General features: G+C 40.2%; 1 protein-coding gene across 2 annotated transcripts in view; it reads left to right on the forward strand.

The window, feature by feature from the left end:
• MTFR1 (mitochondrial fission regulator 1) overlaps nt 1-22834 on the forward strand; it is a 64427-nt gene that overhangs the window by 39146 nt on the left and 2447 nt on the right. For both annotated transcript variants that reach the window (XM_012463705.2, XM_012463707.3), the window contains 4 exons: nt 6201-6316; nt 19732-19967; nt 21725-21968; nt 22561-22729. In XM_012463705.2, coding sequence (XP_012319128.2) covers nt 6201-6316; nt 19732-19967; nt 21725-21968; nt 22561-22729 — 765 coding nt within the window. The remainder of the gene's footprint in view (nt 1-6200; nt 6317-19731; nt 19968-21724; nt 21969-22560; nt 22730-22834) is intronic.

The raw sequence follows: 22834 nt of genomic DNA on the forward strand, positions 1-22834 counted from the left end.
ATAGCGTGTTTTATAAATTTGGCAATGTGGGGCTGGATGCAATGGCTCACATCTGTAATCCCAGCACTCCGGGAGGCTGAGGCAGATGGATCACTTGAGATCAGGAGTTTAAGACCAGCTTGGCCAACGTAGTGAAATCCCATCTCTACTAAAAATACAAAAATTAGCCAGGCATGATGGCACGTGCCTGTCATCCCAGCTGCCTGGGAGGCTGAGGCAGGGAGAATTACTTGAACCTGGGAGGTGGAGGTTGTAGTGAGTCAAGATCACACCACTGCACTCCAGCCTGGGTGACAGAACAAGACTCCAACTCAAAAAAAAAAAAAAAGAGAGTGAGTAACAAAGGTTTGTGGCCATTTTATTTCACCTCAGGTAATTGATCTCTTAAAGACTTATATTTCTACAAGGATACTGCTGCTTACACACTTAAAGATTATTTTCAGAAATACACATATTTTCCTCCCTCTGGTGGCTCTGGTCTCTTGCCTTCTACTATTCTTAGTGTGTTATATATGGAAACTTTATTTATTTATTTATTTAAATGGGGTTTCACTACGATGGCCAGGCTGGTCTTGAACTCCTGACCTCAGGTGATCCACCCACCTCGGCTTCCCAAAGTGCTAGGATTACAGGCGTGAACCACAGCACCCGGCCTATATGGAAACTTAATAAATTGTTCACTTAAAATAGTGACTATGCAAGAGATACATTTACAACATGGTGACTATAGTTAACAGCAATGTATTGTATATTGAAAAGCATTAAGAGAGTAGATTTTAAGTGTTTTCACCGGAAACAATAAGTATGTGAGGTAATGCAATTCAATTGAACCATTGCATGTATTTCAAAGCAACAGGATGTACATAATAAATATATATAATAAATATATATAACTTTGTCATTTTAAAGAATACATTTTTAAAAAGTAATCACATCATTCAGAAATAGTAGTGACTGAGTCTGTGCTGTTGAATTTAATGTATATCTTTCAGACTGGTGTTCTTTACACAGGTGTATCACCTGGCAAGTTGATGGTATCACTGTTGTCACTATACTGTATTAAAATACACAAATTCTGCAGGGCGTGGTGGCTCACACCTGTAATCCTAGCACTTTGGGAGGCCAAGTTGGGTGAATCACCTGAGGTCAGGAGTTCAAGACTAGCCTGGCCAACATGGTGAAGCTAATACAAAAATTAGCTCTGTGTGATGGCACATGCTTGTAATCCTAGCTACTCGGGAGGCTGAGGCAGGAGAATTGCTTGACCCTGGTAGTTGGAGGTTACAGTGAGCCAAGATTGCACCACTACACTCTGGCCTGGGTGACAAAACAAGACTTGGTCTCAAAAACAAACCAACAAACAAAAAGAATCCGTATATGTTATGCATTTGGCTATAAACAAGTGGTCGTAAAATAGAATGAGTGTATTTACTATTATGCCCTTTGCAGAGAATCCTAGTTCCCAATACTGTTGTGTTTATTTTATGAAGTCACAAGAGTACAAAATTAGTGCTTCTAACATTTTTATTCTAAGCTTTTCTGCCTTTGTACATTTGTATTTTAGTAATGTGCACTTTATTAAATACAGTGTTATTATTGAATTTTGCCCTGAATGAAATGTGATTCTGAAAAAAAAATTTCTATTTCTTCACTATTTTTTCTTTTTACACTAACAATAGCTGTAGTAGGACAGGACCTTGCTGGGACTCTTCAGTAAGTTGTCCTTTTCTTTTTCAAACTTCCCATCCGTCATCTATGCATGTCATGGTGTCTAAATCGCATTTCCAAGAATTTCTTACTGTCAGTCCTTGCCAGGGCTGATTTCACCTTGACTTGTACTTTACTAAGTGCATTGTCTTGGAAATTGTCCTTTGCATTCCATGCCTGTGTCACTCAGTGAATGCTTCCCTCACCAACACCTGAAGTGGCCTTTTATAAAGAATATTTTTTTCCAGATTTATTTTGTCTTTTGAATGAGTTTGACTTAAATGCCAAAACTATTTTGTTTTGTGGGACAGGATGTCAAGTAGAAATCACGTACATCTTACCAGTTTTGGAATTGGTTCCTGACAATATCATTAACATTTTCATCTCATTGAGCACATATTATTGACGTGGTATCATTTGCATAATTGATGCTTGAGTAAGATCCAAACTAAGTCCATGGAATAGTTTGTTATATCTAGTTATTTTGTTTTTTAAAGTTTGTGCAAAAGCTACCATTTTATGTTTAACATATTATTTTATGGAGGCATTATTTTATAGATATAAAATTGAGAAATGTGTTTAATCCTTAGTTGTATTTAAGATATCCTTAAAATGAGTTAACTTATATTTCTTTGAATATGTATTCTTAGAAAAGTAGTATGACCAGGCATGGTGGCGCATGCCTGTAATCCCAGCAATTTGGGAGGCTGAGGCAGGTGGATCTCATGAGCCCTGGAATTTGAGACCAACCTGGGCAACATGGCAAAACCCCTCATCTCTACCAAAAATACAAAAAAAATGAGCCGGGTTTGGTGGCACACGCCTGTAATCCCTGCTATTCTGGATGCTGATGCAGGCAAATGGCTTGAACTTGGGATGTGGGAGGTCACAGTGAGCCGAGATGGTGCCACTGCACTCCAACCTGGGTGACACAGAGTGAAACCTGGTCCCAACAACAACAAAAAGAAAAGTAGTACTTCATTTTTTTGTTTTTTCTTTTTTTCCTTCCCTACTCCCTACACTTTGTTTCCTTTTATAAATGTTTTAAAAGAAAACAGCTATCTTTGTATCTTCTGTGGGAAAGTAAGAAGTCTTTGTCTTAAATATACCTAACTTTCTACCAACTTGTCATTATATTAGAACGTAATTTTTATTTTCTAAACAGAGTCATGATCAGATTGATCATCTCATGAATTAGCACCTTAGGAAGGTACCATTCAGATTTTGGTCTTAGGATTTCTCTAACACTTGTACAAAACAGCCAATTAAATACCATCTCTCTGCTAGGAGCCTCACAGGGCTTGGGAACATTTCTGCTGTAGGAATGCCACATAACCCACTAGAATCTCCTTATTACAGTGTTATGGGAATATCAGGATACCATTCTGTTTTCAGTAATGGGCAGGAACAGAACATTACCTGATTTCTCAACTCTGGAGATCAGATATGATGCCCAGTTACATTAAGTTGTATGAGATACCCATTTGCTGAATATCTGTTAGGATAAGTTTCTGAACCACATAGGAAGAGGTACAAAAATTTTCCTTTTGATCTTATACTTTGAGAATTTACTTACTGAAGGTTATACCTTTTTCCTCTCCTGACTACAGATTACTTCTACTATATGCATATTAGCATTTAAAAGCTTTTTATAATCATAATTTCATTATTAGGTTTGTTTGTTTTTGTTAGGGGCAAGATTTTATTTTTTTTGTTTGTTTTTCTTCTTATCTCAGGATTTTTCTTTCAAAGATTTAAAAATCTCTCTCTTTTTTTTTTTTTTTTGGAGATAAAGTCTCACTCTGTTGGCCAGGTTGGAGTACGGTGGTGCGATTATGGCTCACTGCAGCCTCTGCCTCCTGGGGTCAAATGATTCTCCCACCTCAGCTTCCCAAGTAGCTGTGACTACAGGCACACACCACCACACCTGGCTAATTATTTGTATTTTTTGTAGAGACAGGGGTTTCACCATATTGCCCAGACTGATCTCAAACTCCTGGCCTCAAGGCATCTGCCATCTCGTCCTCCCAAAGTGCTGGGATTACAGGCGTGAGCCACCACATCTGGCTGAATTTAAGGTGCTTTAGATACTCGATGTTGTTAGTACTTTATTTTATTTTTTGAGACAAAGTCTCACTCTATCACCAGGCTGGAGTGCAGGGGTGCAATCCCTTTTCGGGGTAAAGGGATGCACCTGGTCCCAACAGAAAATCCGTTTTCCGTTTTCAAGCAATTCTCCTGCCTCAGCCTCCTGAGTAGGTAGGACTACAGGCACGCACCACCACACCCGGCTAATTTTTTGTACTTTTAGTAGAGACAGGGTTTCACCATGTTGGCCAGGATGGCCTCTATCTCTTGACCTTGTGATCCGCCCGCCTGGGCCTCCCAAAGTGCTAGGGTTACAGGCGTGAGCCACCACGCCTGGCCAGTACTTTATTGTTAACATGTCATTTTTTTTTAGTTTGTTTTTTGTTTTTTTGCAACCGAGTCTCAATCTAATGCCCAGGCTGGAGTACATTAGCACAGTCTCAGCTCACTGCAACCTCTGCCTCCCAGGTTCAAGCAGTTCTCGTGCCTCAACCTCCCTAGTAGCTGGGATTACAGGTGCCTGCCACCATGCCTGGCTAATTTTTGTATTTTTAGTAGAGATGGGGTTTCACCGTGTTGGCCAGGCTGATCTTGAACTCCTGACCTCAAGTTATTCTGCCCACCTCGGCCTCCCAAAGTACTTGAGATTACAGACGTGAGCCACCCCGCATGGCCCTTAAAATGTTATTTTTAATGCTAGTTTATTAAGTTGATTAGATAATCATGATACCAGAATGAGTACAAATACCAACAGCTGATATGTTTAAAGTTTTATTCATTATATTACTTTAAAGATATTTTAAACTGTCAACAATGTTAGTATTACATATCTGCATGGTATATTTTGTGTTTAAGGAAGAGGCATTACTTAAGTGTATCTTCCAAAAGTTTGACTTGGCAATGATGACATTGAGGAGGTTTGAACAGTGCCTGAGTCCCAAGGGTAACCTTTTTGATAAACATATTAATGACCAAATCTCTTTGGCCTTTTCATTTTTTCCTTTATTAAAAAGTGTAGGCTGGGAGCGGTGGCTCATGCCTGTAAGTAATCCCAACACTTTGGGAGGCCAAGGGGGGGCAGATCACAAGGTCAAGAGATCGAGACCAGCCTGGCCCACATAGTGAAACCCCATCTCTACTAAAAATACAAAAATGAACTGGGCGTGGTGGAGTGTGCCTGTGATCCCAACTACTCGGGAGGCTGAGGCAGTAGAATCACTTGAACCTGGGAGGCAGAGGTTGCTGTGAGCTGAGATTGCTCCATTACACTCCAGCCTGCCGATAGAGTGAGACTCTGTGTCAAAAAAAAAAAAAAAAAGTATGAATCGATTGTTTTTCTTTTTTATTTAAACCTCACTTGCACTTTTAGAAAATATCATATTAATCTGATAACTTTATTTACAAAATTATTTATTGACTTTTTGACTCAGCCATTATTATATGTGTAACAAAATCTAAATTTAACTCAGTCATCATCCTTTTCAATTTAAATTTCAGTATATCCTGCTTGTCTTTTCTCTGTTTTTTTCTCTTTTTCTTTTTGAGGCAGTCTCACTCTGTCACTCAGGCTGGAGTGCAGTGGTTCGATCTTGGCTCACTGCAACTTCCGCCTCCCAGGTTCAAGCAATCCTCCCACCTCAGCCTCCTGAGTAGCTAAGATTACAGGTGTGTGCCACCATGCCTGGCTAAGATTTTTGTATTTTTAGTAGAAATGGGGTTTTACCATGTTGGCCAGGCTGATGTGGAACTCCTGACTTCTAGTGATCTGCCTCCCTCAGCCTCCCAAAGTACTGAGATAGGTGGGAACCACTGCACCTGGCTGTCTTCTTTTTTGTATCTATTTCAAAATATTCTTTGTTTGCATCCTTCTGTTTAAGTTTAGGTAGAGAATTCTGTTGTTTGTTCTTTTGTTTTTTAATACTTAGATTAGGAGATTAAGGCATTTTAAAAAAACATTTTCAATATAATATATACATATATAAAAACGTTATAACAAAACAGCTATCTAATAGCTGTTTTAAAATATTTCTGGATTTAGCCCAAATTGGTCTTTTGCTTGTTCTTATACCCCTCTGCTTACACATGCCTTTTGAAATCTCTTTAGAAAATGTTTTTTCATGCTTAGATTCTAAAATTTTTCTTAATTTTCTAGGATGAATAGTTTTTTAAAAAAATCAACTTATAAAATGAAAACTGAATAAAGTTAAATTATAGTTCTGAGATTGTCATATACTATTAGGCAACCATGTGATTATAACTAACAATCAGAGACCTTCAGTGGAAGAGTTAGAAACCACTCATGTGTTTTTAACACCAGAGCTGACAATTTTCCTTTAGGTGAGTAAAAAAATTTGCTCTAACATTTTGGTGCCAGATGAAGAACTTTCCCTATTTATAACTTATAGCTTACCAGCCATGCAACAGAATGGAGTCCCAGCCACCCAGGAGAGGATGCAGTGGCGTCTTTTGCTGATGTTGGATGGGTAGCCAAGGAAGAAGGAGAGTGTTCAACAAGACTAAGGTTAGTTTGGAAGGCTATCAGAACTGAGATGCAGTATCTATTATTTTAAAGAATGATGGTATTTGTAGTACTTTTAATAGCCTAGTTTTATCTCTAGTAACTAACTCACTTCTTTTCCTTGAACAGTCTTCTGTTTATTTCCCTTTTTAGGGTCTCTTTCTGTTTTTCAGGCTGGAGTGCAGTAGTGTGATTTTTGCCTCACTGAAGGCTTGACCTCCCAGGCTCATGTATTTCTCCCACCTCAGCCTCCCTAGTAGCTGGGATCACAGGCATGCACCACCGACCCTGGCTAATTTTTTTTTTTTCTTGCTCTGTCACCCAGGCTGCAGTGCAGTGGTGTGATCTCGGCTCACTGCAACTTCTGCTTCACAGGTCCAAGCAATTCTCCTGCCTCAGCTTCCTGAGTAGCTGGGACTACAGGTGCGTGCCACCATGCCCAGCTAATTTTTGTATTTTTAGTAGAGACAGGGTTTTGCCATGTTAGCCAGGCTGGTCTCAAACTCCTGATCTCAGGTGATCCACCTGCCTTGGCCTCCCAAAGTGCTGGGATTACAGACATAAGCCACCATGCCCAGCCTATTTTTGTATTTTTTTTTGTAGAGATGAGTTTTCACCATGTTGTCTAGGCTGGTCTGTTCATTTTGAAGACTCAGCTAGTATTTATAAAGTTTTTAGAGACATGTTATCATGTCCTAAGACCTCATGGATAGAATTCCTTGCCTTCCAGCAGTTTACATTCTAATATAAGAGACTAGAAAGAATGATCATAAATAGTTTAGATAAGTACAGTAATTATAATGGTCTCATTGGGGCAAAGGGATCAATCTGGATCATAGTAGGGAATTCGTGTAATTGGAGAATGTTTCCTAAAAGTTTTGGGTCAAAAGGAGATTAAGAAGGAAATCAATTGATACTGTAAAGTCTGCAAAGTAATTATAGATGGTCACTGCAGAATGAGAGGTGTTCAGCCAGACTTCTCTGGAGGAAGTGCTGGAGCTCCATGATGCAGACTGAGTGGGAGTCAAGCAAATAGAAGGCTGTATTCCTGGAAGAGTAAAGAACTTGTTTAAAGGTAAAACCAGGAGACAGTGTGGCACATTAGGGAACTGCCAGATGGCTTAATGAGACTAGAGAGCAGAAGAGAAGGGTAAGCTGTAGGAGATGAGGAGGAGAAATAGGTAGAGGTTTAAAGGTCTTTTGTGTTACACTAAGAAACATAGAAAAGCTTATGTTGGTGGAAAGCAATATAGAACCTGAAAGCAGTGTGGAGCTGTGGAAGAAATTTGAGCACTGGTAAAATCAACATGTAAACAGTATGAAGAATGGAAAAGAGCCAGACCAAGAGATAGACCAACTGGGAGATGATCAGAATTTAATTGAGTTAAGAAACTGGCAGAAGACCTTCAAAGCCACGTGAGACTCAGAAGAATTGAAATGGCATAGAAACTTATCAGATACAGAGGTTAAGGAAGGAAGAGCCTACATAGTTAGAGTCTAGTTATCCTAAATTCTCAGATTTCCATCTTAGGAAAATTATAAGGTTGCTAGAACAATTTTTTTTTTTTTTTTTTTTTGAGACGGAGTCTCACTCTGTCACCCAGGCTGGAGTGCAGTGGCACGAACTTGGCTAACTGCAACCTCCGCCTCCTGGGTTCAAGTGATTCTCCTGCCTCAGCCTCCCAAGTAGCTGGGATTACAGGTGCCCACCGTGATGCCCAGCTGATTTCTGTATTTTTAGTAGAGATGTGGTTTCACCACATTGGCCAGGCTGGTCTTGAACTTTTAACCCCAGGTTATCCACCAGCCTTGGCCTCTCAAGAGTGCTGGGATTACAGGCATGACCCACTGCTCCTGGCTGTAATTTATAGGAATGTAGGAAAACAGATTTTTTTGGCTGGGGGGAATAAGAGAGGGTAGTCTAGAATATATTATGTTTGAATTTTCTGTGAGATACTCACCTTGATCTAGAAACAGTTTATATGAATAGATATTGGTAAGGAAGGTCTATACTCTGTATCATTTAGATAGAATGACTGAATATGAGAGAGCCCAACAAGTATGTATAGAATGTGAAGAACATTTGTACCCTGAGTAAAGCCAGCATTTGGAAGTTAAAAAGAAAGAAAAAGCCTCCTTCCCCATCACCCTCCCAGCCTCCACCCAAGTAGCAGCTAAGAGGCAGGAAAAGACTTGGTAGAGGGTATTCTTATGGAAGCAGAGGAGGTAGAATTTTTAATAGAAGAGGAGTAGCCATCAGTGTCAAATACTTAGAGGCTGAGTACATTAAAAAAACTAACAAATTTCAATTTTGTTTTTCAATTGGAAGATTATCATTGACTCTAGCAAGCGTAATTTCATTTGAGTGGTATTATCTGGATAAAATAAGAATCAAATTATCCAAGAGTAAAGAAGGAATTTGATTTGAATGGCAAGTAGAAATAAGGACATAGCAGTAGGTGAATATAGACCAGGGATATCAGGATTAGCAGGTAAAGAGTCTTTTTTAAGATATTTATTTTATTTAAACTTTTTATTTTGAGATAATTGTAGATTCTTCACATGTATATTTATAAGAAACAATACAGAAAAATTCCCTATATTTTTCACTCAGTCTCCTTGAATGATAACATCCTGCAAAACTATAGTACAGTATTGGCCGGGCTCGGTGGCTCATGCCTGTAATTCCAGCATTTTGGGAGGCCGAGGCGGGCAGATTGCCTGAGCTCAGGAGTTCGAGACCAGCCTGGGCAACATGGCGAAGCCCTGTCTCTACTAAAATACAAAAAATTAGCTGGGTGTTGCGGCGAGCGCCTGTAGTCCCAGCTACTCGGGAGGCTGAGGCCAGAGAATCGCTTGAACCCAGGAGGCAGAAGTTGCAGTGAGCCGAGATCACGCCACTACACTCCAGCCTGGTCGACAGAGTGACACTCGGTCTCAAAAAAAAAAAAAAACTGTAGTACAGTATCACAGCAGGGTATTGATGTTGATAAGTCAAGATACAGGACATTTCTATACTACAAAGATCATTCAGTTGCCATGTTATGGCCACACATACTTTCCTTCCATCCACAACCCCAACTCCTTCAAATGACTAGCAACTACTAATCTGTTTATTTTCACTATTTTGTCATTTAAAGAATGTTACATAAGTTGAATCATATAATAATGTAATATGTAACCTTTTTTTTTTTTTTGGAGACAGAGTCTCACTCTGTTGCCCAGGCTGGAGTGCAGTGACACGATCTTGGCTCACTGACCTCCACTTCCTGGGTTCAAGCGATTCTCCTGCCTCAGCCTCCCAAGTAGCTGAGGTTACGTGCGCCACCATACTCGGCTAACTTTTGTATTTTTAGTGGAGACAAGATGTCACATGTTGGCCATGCTGGTCTTGAACTCCTGACCTCAGGTGATCCACCCACCTTGACTTCCCAAAGTGTTGGGATTACAGGCTTGTGCCACCATTCCCAGCCAATATGTAACCTTTTGAGACTGGCATTTTTTTTTGTTTTTGGAGACAGAGACTTTCTCTGTCACCCAGGCTGGAGTGCAGTGGCATGATCTGGGCTTACTGCAACCTCTGCATCCCAGGTTCAAGCAATTCTCCTGCCTCAGCCTCCCGAGTAGCTGGGAGGTGATCCACCCACCTCGGCTTCCCAAAGTGCTAGGATTACAGGCATCTGCCACCACACCCAGCTAATTTTTGTATTTTTAGTAGAGATGAGGTTTCACCATGTTGGCCAGGCTTGTCTCGAACTCCTGATGTCAGGTGATACGCCCGCCTCAGCCTCCATAAGTGCTAGGATTACAGGCATGAACCACAGCGCCTGGCTAAACAAAGGTGCCTCTCCTTTGAGCCAGAATTGAACCAGCGACCTAAAGATGGCCACAGGTGTGTACCTACAGTCGTCTGCTCTACCAGCTGAGCTATCGAAGGGAGAGGGACTGGCTTTGTAAACTCAGCATTATTTTCTGGCTATACATCTAGATTGTTGTGTGTATTAAGAGTTTGATCCTTGTAATCCCAGCACTTTGGGAGGCCGAGGCGGGTGGATCACGAGGTCGAGAGATCGAGACCATCCTGGTCAACATTGTGAAACCCCGTCTCTATTAATACAAAAAAATTAGCTGGGCACGGTGGCGCGTGCCTGTAATCCCAGCTACTCAGGAGGCTGAGGCAGGAGAATTGCCTGAACCCAGGAGGCGGAGGTTGCGGTGAGCCGAGATCGCGCCATTGCACTCCAGCCTGGGTAACAAGAGCGAAACTCCGTCTCAAAAAAAAAAAAAAAGAAAGAGTTTGATCCTTTTAAACTTCATATATATATTTAAAGCTAGCCCTGCTTCCAACAAACTGTTTTCTAGAGTTTATTTTGCATTCCTCTGGCAGTATATGGCTGATTCAGTTTCTCTGCATTATTTTCTTAATAGCTAATGATGTTAAACATCTTTTAATGCCATCCGTATATTCCTTCAGGTAAAACGTATCATGTCTTTTGCTCATTTTCTAACTGGATATTTTTGAGATTTCTTTATGTATTCTAGATATGAATCTTTGTCACATATATGGTTTATAAACATTTTCTCCTTCATACATTTAACCGGGTCTTTCACGGAGCAAAAGTTTTTTATTTTGATGAAATCTTAAAAGTATTTTCTTTTTATTGATCATGCTTTTGGTGTCAAATCTAAGAGCTCTTTACCTAGCTCTAGATCCTGAGACTCCTTTTTCCCTGGGAGGTTTATAGTTTTATATTTTACATTTAAGTCCATTTTGTGTGTGTGTGTGTGTTTTTTTTTTTTTTTTGAGAAGGATCTGGCTCTGTCACCCAGGCTGGAGTACAGTGGCATGATCATAGCTCACTGTAGCCTTTGCCTCCTGGGCTCAAGTGATCCTCTCACCTCAACCTCCTGAGTAGCTGAGGCTACAGGTGTTTGCCACCATGCCTGGCTTTTTTTTGTAGAGATGGGTTTTCACCATTTTGCCCAGGCTGGTCCCAGACTCCTGAGGTCAAGTGATCCGCCCAATTCATCCTCCCAAAGTGCTGGGATTACAGGTGTGAGCCACCGTGCCCAGCCTTAAATTCATCATTCTTTTCAAGTTAATTTTTTCATACTGGTTGAGCAGCCCTGATTTGAAAATCCAAAATTGGAAGTGTTCCAAACTCAATTTTTTTAAAAAATTTAATTTTAAAGACCTTTTATTTTAGGTTCGGGGTACATGTGCAGGTTTGTTACATGGGTAAATTGCATGTTATGGGGGTTGGTGTACAGATTATTTCATCACCCAGGTAATAAGCATAGGACTCAATAGGTAGTTTTTTGATCCTCACCCTCCACTCTCAAGTAGACCCTGGTGTGTGTTGTTCCCTTCTTTTTGTCTATGTGTACTCAATGTTTAGCTCCCACTTATAATTGAGAATATTTGGTTTTCTGTTCCTGTGTTAGTTTGCTTAGGATAATGGCCTCCAGTTCCATCCATGTTGCTGCAAAGGACATGATCTCGTTTTTTGTGGCTATGTAGTATTCCGTGGTGTCTATCTACCACATTTTCTTTATCCAGTCTACCATTGATGGACATTTAGATTGATTCTGTGTCCATGCTGTTGTGAATAGTGCTGTGATGAACATGTACTTGTGTCCTTTTGGTAGAATGATTTATGTTCTTTTGGGTATATACCCAATAGTGGGATTGCTGGGTCGAATAATAGTTCTAAGTTATTTGAGAAATCTTCCCGTTCCTTTCCACAGTGGCTGAACTAATTTACATTCCCACCACGAGATTGTTTATAAGTATTCCCCTTCTCTGCAACTGCACCAGCATCTCAGGCAGTGGGCAGGGCTCCAAGGCAATTATGTCCTTTGTCTTTGGAGTTCCTCAGCTTTTCCATGGAGCCTGTAGCTGCAATCCACCTCCTTCAAAGTGTCTGTTGGTTCTTTGGCTTTCCTGGTATGTTCCTGCAGTAGTAGTTCTTGGAGCAGAAGTTCACCATGTGGGTCTCTGCATGCTGCTCTGTCCAAGTAGGGGCTGCAAGTTAGTCCTTGATAAGTTAGTCCTTATCACCCATTTTCTCCCAGTGAGACCTACCTTTCCGTGTTTATAACTTACTGTTTATGTCCCTATAGAAACAAATTCTATTTAAGACTCTTCATATGTTGCAGTTTGTTTTACTGACTCTCATATTTGTATGAAAGCTAAAGCTTCTCAATATATTTCTTATTTCTCCCTTGAAATTTATGTTGATGACATTTCTATAACAGTTATTTATAATGTCATACTATTATATCTCTGAGAAAACAGGATACATTTGAGTCTTTCATAATTGGTTATTATACAAATGATTTTTTTCAAATACACTGAATTTCAGTGTTTCATTTATAAACTAGAAGTACAGGCTGGGCGCAGTGGCTCATGCTTATAATCCCAGCACTTTGGGAGGTCGAGGTGGGTGGGTTGCTTGACCCCAAGAGTTCAAGACCGGCCTGGGCAACATGGCAAAACTCCATCTGTACAGAAAATACAAAAATTAGCTGGGTGTGGTGCACACCTATTGTCCTAGCTACCTGAGAGGCTGAGGTAGGAGAATTGCTTGAGCCTGGGAAGTCAAGGCTGCAGTGAACCATGATTGCACCATTGCACTCCAGCCTCAGTGATGGAGCAAGACCTGTCTGTATTAAAAAAAAAAAAAAAAAAAAAAAAAAAGGCTGGGCGTGGTGGCTCACGCCTGTAATCCTAGCACTTTGGGAAGCTGAGGTGGGTGGATCACCTGAGGTCAGGAGTTCAAGACCAGCCTGATCATCATGGTGAAACCCCATCTTTAAAAAAAAAAAAAGAAAGAGAACAAAAAACGAGGGCAGCATATTTCTACAAATAGAAGTATTCTACTTTGAGAAGAGAATTTTAAATAACATGAGAAAACTATTAGCACAGTGGCATGCACACAGTAAGGCCTCATTGTTTTTTCTCTTTTCTGTACACCTTTTTATTTCCTTTTTAATTAACAGAAGCATTGACATCCTTTGATTATCAGTTATCAATATAACTGTTATATAACTGTAATCTCATCGAAGATAATGTGTTCTCTTTCATAGTAATATTCTGAGGAGAATGTATAGTCTGTGAAAGGAAAATAAATCTTGAGACCCCCACATCACTAAACCAAAGGGAAAAGTCAAGCTGGGAACTGCATCAGGCAAACCTGCCTCCCATTTTATTCCTAAGTAAGATAGCTACGTTATGAAAAAGCTACATACCTCTCTCACAATTTGCCTACTAGGACATTCCTTGTGGGCCCCAAGATCTTTACCCTAAAACCTTTCTGCTAAATTTGACTCTGACTATGTAAATTGATAGCTTATCTTCACAGGTACTGGAAAAGGACAGAACTCAAACATTATCCCTCTGCTCACCTGAGACAAATACATATCTGATTGTTTCCTCTGCCTTGTGTTTATTTTATGTAAAAACACAGATTCACTGAGCTAGAGGAATGTATAAGTGACTATTCCTCTACCGCCCTCTCACATGTGAACATCTGATCAGAGACTTAAACGAATCCAACCTTTTGTCTCTTACCTACCCTCACGTTTTAAAAATTTCTTCCTCTTTCTTTAATATTCACCCTTTCCCTTTTAAATATTGAAGCCCTTAAAATCATCTTTGGAGAAAGGCACAGACCAGTCTCCCAGGTGAACGTCTTTAGCCTTGATAAAATAAACTTCTAAATTGTTTGAGACCTGTCTCAGATAATTTTTGGTTTACAAGTCTTTGGATAAATATATAGTATAACATTTGTACTGTATGATGAAATTAACGATTATTATCTCTGAGGCCTTTAGTCGACATCATAGACATTGTCATCACGCATTTGATTGCTTCTGAAGTAGTAGAGCAGCTAAGGAGTTTTGAAATATAAATTTAATTTGTTCACTCTATATTAATATATTAATTTCTAATTGTTTCCACTTTTTCTGTAGAGTATCACATACAGTATCAAACTTGTTTACTAAATAAACATTTATAGTTTCATAGGGCTTAAAAATGTTTTGGGTAGGCCAGGCGTGCAGTGGCGTGATCTTGGCTCACTGCAACCTCCGCCTCCCGGATTCAAGCAATTCTCCTGCCTCAGCTTCCCAAGTAGCTGGGACTACAGGCGTGTGCCACCACGCCCAGATAATTTTTGTAGTTTGAGTTGAGACAGGATTTCACCACATTGGCCAGGATGGTCTCGATCTCTTGACCTCGTGATCTGCCTGCCTCAGCCTCCCAAAGTGCTGGGATTACAGGTGTGAGCCACCATGCCCAGCCTACTACTTTATTTCTACGTGTATTTGAGAATGCTACATTTTGCCTAGATCTGGTTTTAAAACTAGAGTTTTATCACTCCCACTATCTTACCTACCTGCATTTCCTTTGGTTCTTTCAAGATGCACATGTACTCCAGAACTTAAAGTATAATAATAAAAAAAAAGAAGTAGTTTAAAAAAGAATTATTATTGTTCAGTTTTATTAAACCCAAAACATTACCAAGAATATATATGATGATGCATATTAAGAATATATTATGAGGCTGGGCTCAGTGGCTCATGCCTGCAATCCCAGCACTTTGGGAGGCCAAAGTGGGTGGATTACGAGGTCAGGAGTTCGAGACCAGCCTGGCCAATATGGAGAAACCCCGTCTCTACCAAAAATATAAAAATTAGCCAGGTGTGGTGGCACACGCCTGTAGTCCCAGCTACTCAGGAGGCTAAGGCAGAAGAACTGCTTTAACCCAGGAGGCGGAGGTTGTAGTGAGCCAAGATTGCGCCAGTGCACTCCAGCCTGGGAGACAGAGCAAGACTCCATTTTATATATATATATATACACACACACACACACACACACACACACATATATAAATGATGTTAAATGTAATTTAATGTAAATATAATTGCTCCCTACCCTCTCAATCCTTCATTCAGTAAATTGACTGATTTTTATTTACTTGTAACTTAATGTATTTGTTGTATAGAACTATTTAGCAAAATTATTTGCACTACCCTGTGAAGGAGAAGTAGAAATCAGAATTTAGCCAGTTGCATCAACTAAGGGCCAAAGGTTTAATGACTTTTAAGAAGTATTTTCTTTTTTTTTTTTAAAGATGGGGTTTCACCATGTTGGTCAGGCTGGTCTTGAACTCCACACCTCAGGTGATCTACCCGCCTTGGCCTCCAAAGTGCTTGGATTACAGGCGTGAGCTACCACGCCCGGCCACAAGAAGTATTTTCTCTTTTTTTTTGACACAGAGTTTCACTCTTGTTGCCCAGGCTGGAGTGCAGTGGTGCCGTCTCGGCTCACTGCAACCTCCGTCCCCCAGGTTCAAGCGATTCTCCTGCCTCAGCCTCCCGAGTAGCTGGGATTACAGGCATGAGCCACCATGCCTGGCTAATTTTGTATTTTTAGTAGAGATGGGGTTTCTCCATGTTGGTCAGGCTTGTCTTAAATGCCCAACCTCAGGTGATCCGCCCACCTTGGCCTCCCAAAGTGATGGGATTACAGGCATGAGCCACCACACTCACGCCTGTAAAGCAAAAGTATTTTCTTTATTGTAGGTTGATTAGAGCACATACATCTAATCTATAACTTCTAACTTCTGTAACATATCTTTTAGTATATTGATATATTTTATCAGAACATTAGTACTGTTCTTCATGGGAGTTTTTACCTTTGCTTAATCTTCCTGTACTGCCTTTAATCCCCCCTTTTCTTTTTCGAGATGAGGTCTTACTCTGTTGCCCAAGCTGAAGTGCAGTAGCATAAACACAGCTTGCTGTAGCCTCAACCTCCTGGGCTCAATCATGTCCTCTCGCCTCAGCCTCCTGAGTAGCTGAGACGACAGGTGCATGCCACCACACCTGGCTAGTTTTTAAATTTTTTGCAGAGATCAGGTCTTGCCATGTTACTCAGTCTGATCTTGAACTCTTGGGCTCAAACAATCCTTCCACCTCAGCCTCCCAAAGTGCTAGAATTACAGATGTAAGCCACTGTACCCAGCCTAATCTTCCTGCACTTAAAAAAAAAATTAATGAACTGTTTTTTCTCTTTGTTGGGGCTAAGAAAGGAAACAGTAATTGAAGTCTTGTGAGCCAAACATTTCCCTATCCCACAAATATTCCAAATTTAAAAAGTTGATATTATAGTTGCTAGGTAAGAGCAAGGACATTTTGTATTGTATTGTTCTGAGGTAGGGTCTCACTCTGTTGCCCAAGCTGGAGTGCAGTGATGCAATCACAGTTCACTGCAGCCTTAACCTCCCAGGCTCAATCAGTCCTCCCATCTCAGTCTCCCTAATAGCTGGGACTATAGGCTCGAGCCTCCATGCCTGGCTAATTTTTGAATTTCTTTGTAGAGAGGGGATTTCGCCATGTCGCCCAGGCTAGTCTCAAACTCCTTGGCTCAAGTGATCCTCCTGCTTCAGCATCCCAAAATGCTAGCTTTACAGGCATGAGCCACTGCGCCAAACCTAGAACAAGGATATCTATACTGCAGATCTTTTTGTTTAACAAAAATGTGTCAGGCAAAAAGCAGTGTATAGGCTTCCTCTATGTGTGGTAATTTAATTAGTGTGGCATACAAAATTAAATACGAAGAAAAATATGAAGAATTCAGTGCATAATACCAAAACCTAATCATCCCAGGATTCCCCTATTCAAAATACAAGACTCTGTGTGACTCAGACATCACCTTGCACTCATTTTATGAGAAGTGTTTCTGATCAGTTACCTGGAAAAATCAGATTTTCAAAGGAATCTGTGACTACAAAACCATTTGAGCACAATGTGTTAATGTTGATTGAGAGTGAGGAGAAGGAACTCAGTTGTGGGCTCTTTTCTCATCTTTAAAACACCAAAGTCAAGGCATTCCCTCATTCTTTTCCCATGCGGTCTTGAGTATGCCAAAGAGGGCAATCCTGGTGATCCTGGTCCACTGGAATTTTCACAGCTGTCAAGCAAAAATAAAACACCAATATCAATTTAAAGGAAAACTAAAGTAGAATTTAATGTTGTTGAATGTCCTAAGAGTTACAATTATGTTAGAAGCTGAAAGAGAAGCCCAAAAGAATGGTGCCTTAAACACAGTGGAAGTTTATCTTTTTCTCTCAAGATAGTTTATTTCTCTCTCAAATCAGTAACATCCAAGGCTAGATGGACTAGAGCTTATAGTGGCCCTACAGCATCATCGGGACCCAGCTAGGCCCTGCCATCAGTAGCATTGGCTTCCATATCCAGGTTAGCTTCTGGCCCTGTGTGACTCTAAAACATCACCTTGCACTCAAGACTCTCAGCATCAGGAAAGGGAACTGGGGCTCAAATGGAGAGGACTTTTCCATGGAGTCACCTTCCTTCAAGTGGCCTCCTAGATACCTCATCAATATTCTGCCTACAATCTTGTTAGCCACACGAAATCCCATGGCCACATAAAACTGAAAGGGAAACTGGGAAATGTCATCCTTTAGCTGGGCACATTACTGCCCTGAAATAAGGATTTCTTTCTTTCTACTACTTTTTTGGTGATAATTTTTACAAAAGAGAAAGGAAATGTGCTTGTTGGAGTAAGCAACTGGCGATTTCTGTCCTAATGCATGCCGTGCACTGGAGCAAGCCTTAATTAGCACCTGGTCCATGCCCTGGGTGAGGGTTACTTAGATTTTGGCTTTAGCTTGCCTTTTTAGCGTAGGCCTTTAGCAGGACCAGAGATTCTTCACCTTAGGGCCATGATTCCTGAATCTGTATGAGCCAAATTTTATGAGAAGTGTGTCTGATCAATTAACTGGAAAAATCAGATTTTCAAAGGAATCTGTGACTACGAAACCATTTGAGCACAATGTGTTAATGTTGATTGAGAGTGAGGAGCAGGAACTCAGCTGTGGGCTCTTTTCTCATCTTTAAAACACCAAAGTCAAGGCATTCCCTCATTCTTTTCCGATGTGGTCTTGAGTATGCCGAAGAGGGCGATCCTGGTGAAATCATTCACTATTCTCAGTGTTACAAAGTAGTGATAAACTAATGTGGCTAAAGTCTTTGACTAGAAATGAGCAGATTTCTTCCTTATAGTGTATCCATACCCAGGTTATGGATATTTTGAAAAATATTAAGTTTTTGAATTAGTGTTAAATCACACTAATATATTTTTCATAGAAAAATTGTAACATTAATAGCATGAAAATACTTGGTAAATCTGTTTCAGTATTGAGTCTTCCACACACTAGCTATGTGATACTGAACCCGTATCCTCAGCAATAAAATAATAGTGTCTGCCCCATGGTGTTTAGACTGAATGTGGTAACAGAGAAAAAAGCCCCCAGCCTCATATCTGACACCAGAGGTTATATTTAATGTCAGTTCCCCATCTCTTTCAGTAACTTTCAAACAAAAGAGGCTTTTCCCAAATGATGCAGCACTAGGGCCCTGGGTTTATTGATCCTAAGATAGTTTCGTCTAGATCTGAGAACTATAAATGTAATTACTTCCTGTCCTTGTGTGGAGAGTTCTTTTGGTATTATGGGGTTCTAAATGACTGTAGCATCAAGACAGTATGCAGGAGTTTTTTGAGGCCTCAGATTTTTGAAGGGTACAGATATAAGGGAAAATTGAGACTAGGATTGTTTTCTGGAGGGAACGAATTTAAGATAGAAAAGGGCTTAAAGGGGAATGCAGGCTGGGAAAACTTCATTGTAGAAAATAAGAGGAAATGGATAGTATATAAATTGACAATTGAAAAGAAATACAAATTTGGTTCTCAACCCTCAACTTCATTTGGAGCTACCTCGGGCACTACACATAAATATTTTTTATACCTAAATAATAATGAGACCATCTGTATAGCTGCTTCATAGGTTCAGTGATAATGATTCCTTTTTCTCCTTTTAGTTTTTGATGCTGTATTTTGTCCACGCTGTTATCATATGTCTTGCAATTTGATGTATTCTATCATACATGGAAAACACTGACCTTGATATGTAGATGCCAGGACCCTGGGGAAAGGCTGATGGATCACTGATTTGATTTTGTTGTCAGATATAACCAGTAATTAGCTTACCACTTTGAAGAGCATAAAAAGTTTCTTCTTAGTTTAAATCAAAAGAAAATGTAAATTAGCAAAAAGTCTACTAAAATCTGTGATGCCTATTGATGGAATTGGTTTGTGCATATTATGTAGAGATTGACTAAGAAAAATGATGGCAGCAAGAACCCCAGCTGTGCTATGTAGCTACATAAGACTGACAAATGTTTTGCTGTTTTTGTCCTTATGGGAAGGGCCTCATGTAAGATCAGCCTGAAAAGTGGTTCTTGGGTGTTACGCAGATACACTGTCAGGTGAAGATGGTGTTTCATGTTCTCTTACAAAGCCTGTGACAGCCAACCTTATGTCTTCCTTGCAGGACAGAGGTCAGATCAAGGCCACCCCTTCAGGATGACCTTCCTTTCTTTGAGAAGGCCCCAAGCAGACAGATTTCCTTACCAGACTTGTCTCAAGAAGGGCCTCAGCTGAAGTCCCCAGCACTGGCAAACGAAGAAGCACTGCAGAAGATTTGCGCTCTCGAAAATGAACTTGCTACTCTCAGAGCTCAGATCGCCAAAATTGTGACCCAGCAGGAGCAGCAAAATCTCAGTGCAGGTCTGTAAGTCCTACATTTGTTAGTTTTAACTTGCAAACTAGAAGTTAGGAGAATGTCACTTTTAAATTAATTAGTAACAGCTATTGGGGTTGTTAGAAAACCACTTGTCAGTCCCCTTTGCATTGTCCAACACAGAACCCAGTCAAGTTTAGACGGTGCTTGTTTTGAACAGTCTTAGTGCTGTCAGAGAAGATGACTAGGAAGTATCTTTTGGAAAACACTGAAATTCATGCAGTTGAATTGCTACATCATGGATGTTTTCTTTTCTAATGGGAAACTTAGTTGTCTAGGATAATGGAACCAACCATATCATACATGAGTCAATGCCATGGGTTGCCATCTGCTTAGTGAAAGGAGCCTGGGTTTCTGTGCAGTACGTGTTGGACTGAGTGGCGTTTACTACCTGCATGTCTTGAGGCAAGCCCTTGACATCTCACCTCCCTTTCCTGCTCTAAAATGGGGATAATAGTACCTGTGTTACTGAGTTATTGTGAGAATAAATGTGGAAAGTATATAAAATGCCTTTAACACACAGCAACTATTTAATAGTCATTCCTCTTACTTTTGCACAGAGTAGAACCTGAATTCAAGTCTTCTGGTCTAACACCATTGTGTTTGTTAGTGTGACATTCTCACATTGGGGAGGAAACTGTAGCCTTGAAAACCTAGCCCACTAACCTATTGGCAAGTAGTGGTTATTTTCCTATTGTTGTTCCTAAGGCCTGGCAAGACTCAGTAGTAACCAGCTTTGTTGGATAAAGACAATTACCATGCCTCTGAGCCACTTGGCTTACACTTCTGGAGTTTAACGTAATCCAGCATGGAAACCTTATATGACCTGACACAGCAGAGGTGGGCGGGGGTGAAGGCACTCTGGGTGTTGATGCTGGACTGTGCTTATGCATGTAACTTGCTAAAATCCTCCTGTCCTTTTTCTTGTCTTAAATTGATTTTTCCTTTTGCTTTACCTCCCTCTTCTGGCCAACTGAGAAAGTGCTACCATAAATTTATTTTGAAGTTCTATTTGTAAGCTGAAACTTTTGAGTAAAAATCTTTTACGTCAGCACCTCCCCAATCAAAATAGTTCACCCAATAGACAACTTTCTAACCTTCAGTTATGCAGAAAGAGGATTTTTAGATACTTAATTTTCATGACTCTTAGTTACTTCTTGGTTTAGAGAAAGGGTTTCATTCACTATGTTGCTCAGGCTGGTCTTGAACTCCTGAGCTCAAGCGATCTGCCTGCCTTGGCCTTCCAAAGTGCTGGGATTATAGGTGTGAGCCACTGAACCCGGCCCAGTGGAGGCTTTTCATGATAATAATTTACATGAAAATATACTTAAAATGAGTCACAAATTTGTCAGTTTTCTCAAATCGTAGCAATAGTACTAAATTGTCAAACTATGTATTGAAGAGATGTTTTTGCAGTACTTTTTTATATTTGTTTTATATTTCTGTCAAAAGTGATTACAAACCGTGCTACAGTCAAACTTGAAAATTTGATGTCACAAAAACACTTCTGTCAAGTTAAATAGAAATTTTCCATCTGGATAGTTTTGGATTAAATGATACAGTGACTGAGATTCAGGCATTTCTCATGAAGTAACTGAAACTGTCTTTCTTCTTACATAACTGAGACTTTTAAGGATATTGTTTTTAGGGGTACAAAAATCCTAACATAATTTTGCTTTTAAGAACTGATATTTTCTTTGCTTAATAACAGTAGGATTAAGTTTGTTTTCCTTTGTTTCCATAGGTGGTACCACATCTGGTACCACACCACCACCCCCTCCGCCTCCACCTCCCCCACCACCCCTGCCTCCCCCTCCACTGGGGCTCCACCAAAGCATATCTGCTATTGATCTTATTAAAGAACGAAGAGAGAAAAGAGCCAATGCTGGAAATACTTTGATTAAGAACAATCCAAAGAAACCTGAAATGCCAAATATGCTAGAGATCCTTAAAGACATGAACAGTGTAAAACTTCGATCAGTCAAGAGGTGAGGATACCTTTACCTTCTTTCTTTCTTCCCCATTTGTTTGTCTTGTAAAACCAAAATACCAGACTTCTTGAGAAATTTTGTTTATAACATGACTACCATGAATAATTAAATTTTTAGTTTAAAAAAAAAAAGATGAGCCCCAGTGGCTTCTATACACAGTAGCAAAGAGATTAGCAAAATAAACTAAGTTCCCAGGTGATGTTTTTAGTTTTCCCATTTCATTTAAATAGCCTTTTCATGTAAAGTCTTCACTGCAGTTTCTCATGAGCATTCACTAATTCAACAGAGGCATGCTATGGACCACTAAGGTAGTCACTAGACATGCATGGAAGAGGGAATCCTAATTGCCCTGAAGGAGAGCAGAGTCCGTGTTCTGCAGATACATTACGTGGCCCTTTATTGGACTCCTGTGTGCTTTTGTTGAGCATTAGATCTAGGCTTCCTTCTCTCTGCTAGCAGCATTTATCAGGTCTCTATGGAGTAGCTATGATGCTGGAGAGGCGCTGTCAGGCAAAAGATTGACAAAGTACTTCACTGAGGGTGGCCAGTGTATTGACCTGTCCCTTTGGTTTGTGTTCACTTCTCTAAGGTCAGAGCAAGATGTGAAGCCCAAGCCAGTGGATGCTACTGACCCTGGTGCTCTCATAGCAGAGGCCCTGAAAAAGAAGTTTGCTTATCGGTATCGAAGTGATAGTCAAGATGAAGTTGAAAAAGGAGTTCCAAAGTCTGAATCAGAGGCCACCTCAGAGAGAGTGTTGGTAAGTTATTTGCCCAGATTTCTTTCCTGTCACATAGAAATCCACCCCATTGCTAAGCACTTGCATTTTGCAAGTCATTCACTGTGTCCTCTGTAAGATCCAGAT

The sequence above is a fragment of the Aotus nancymaae genome, unplaced genomic scaffold, assembly GCF_030222135.1.
Source record: "Aotus nancymaae isolate 86718 unplaced genomic scaffold, 86718_ANA_hifiasm-v0.15.2.pri h1tg000036l, whole genome shotgun sequence".
In the NCBI taxonomy this organism is placed as follows: domain Eukaryota; kingdom Metazoa; phylum Chordata; class Mammalia; order Primates; family Aotidae; genus Aotus; species Aotus nancymaae.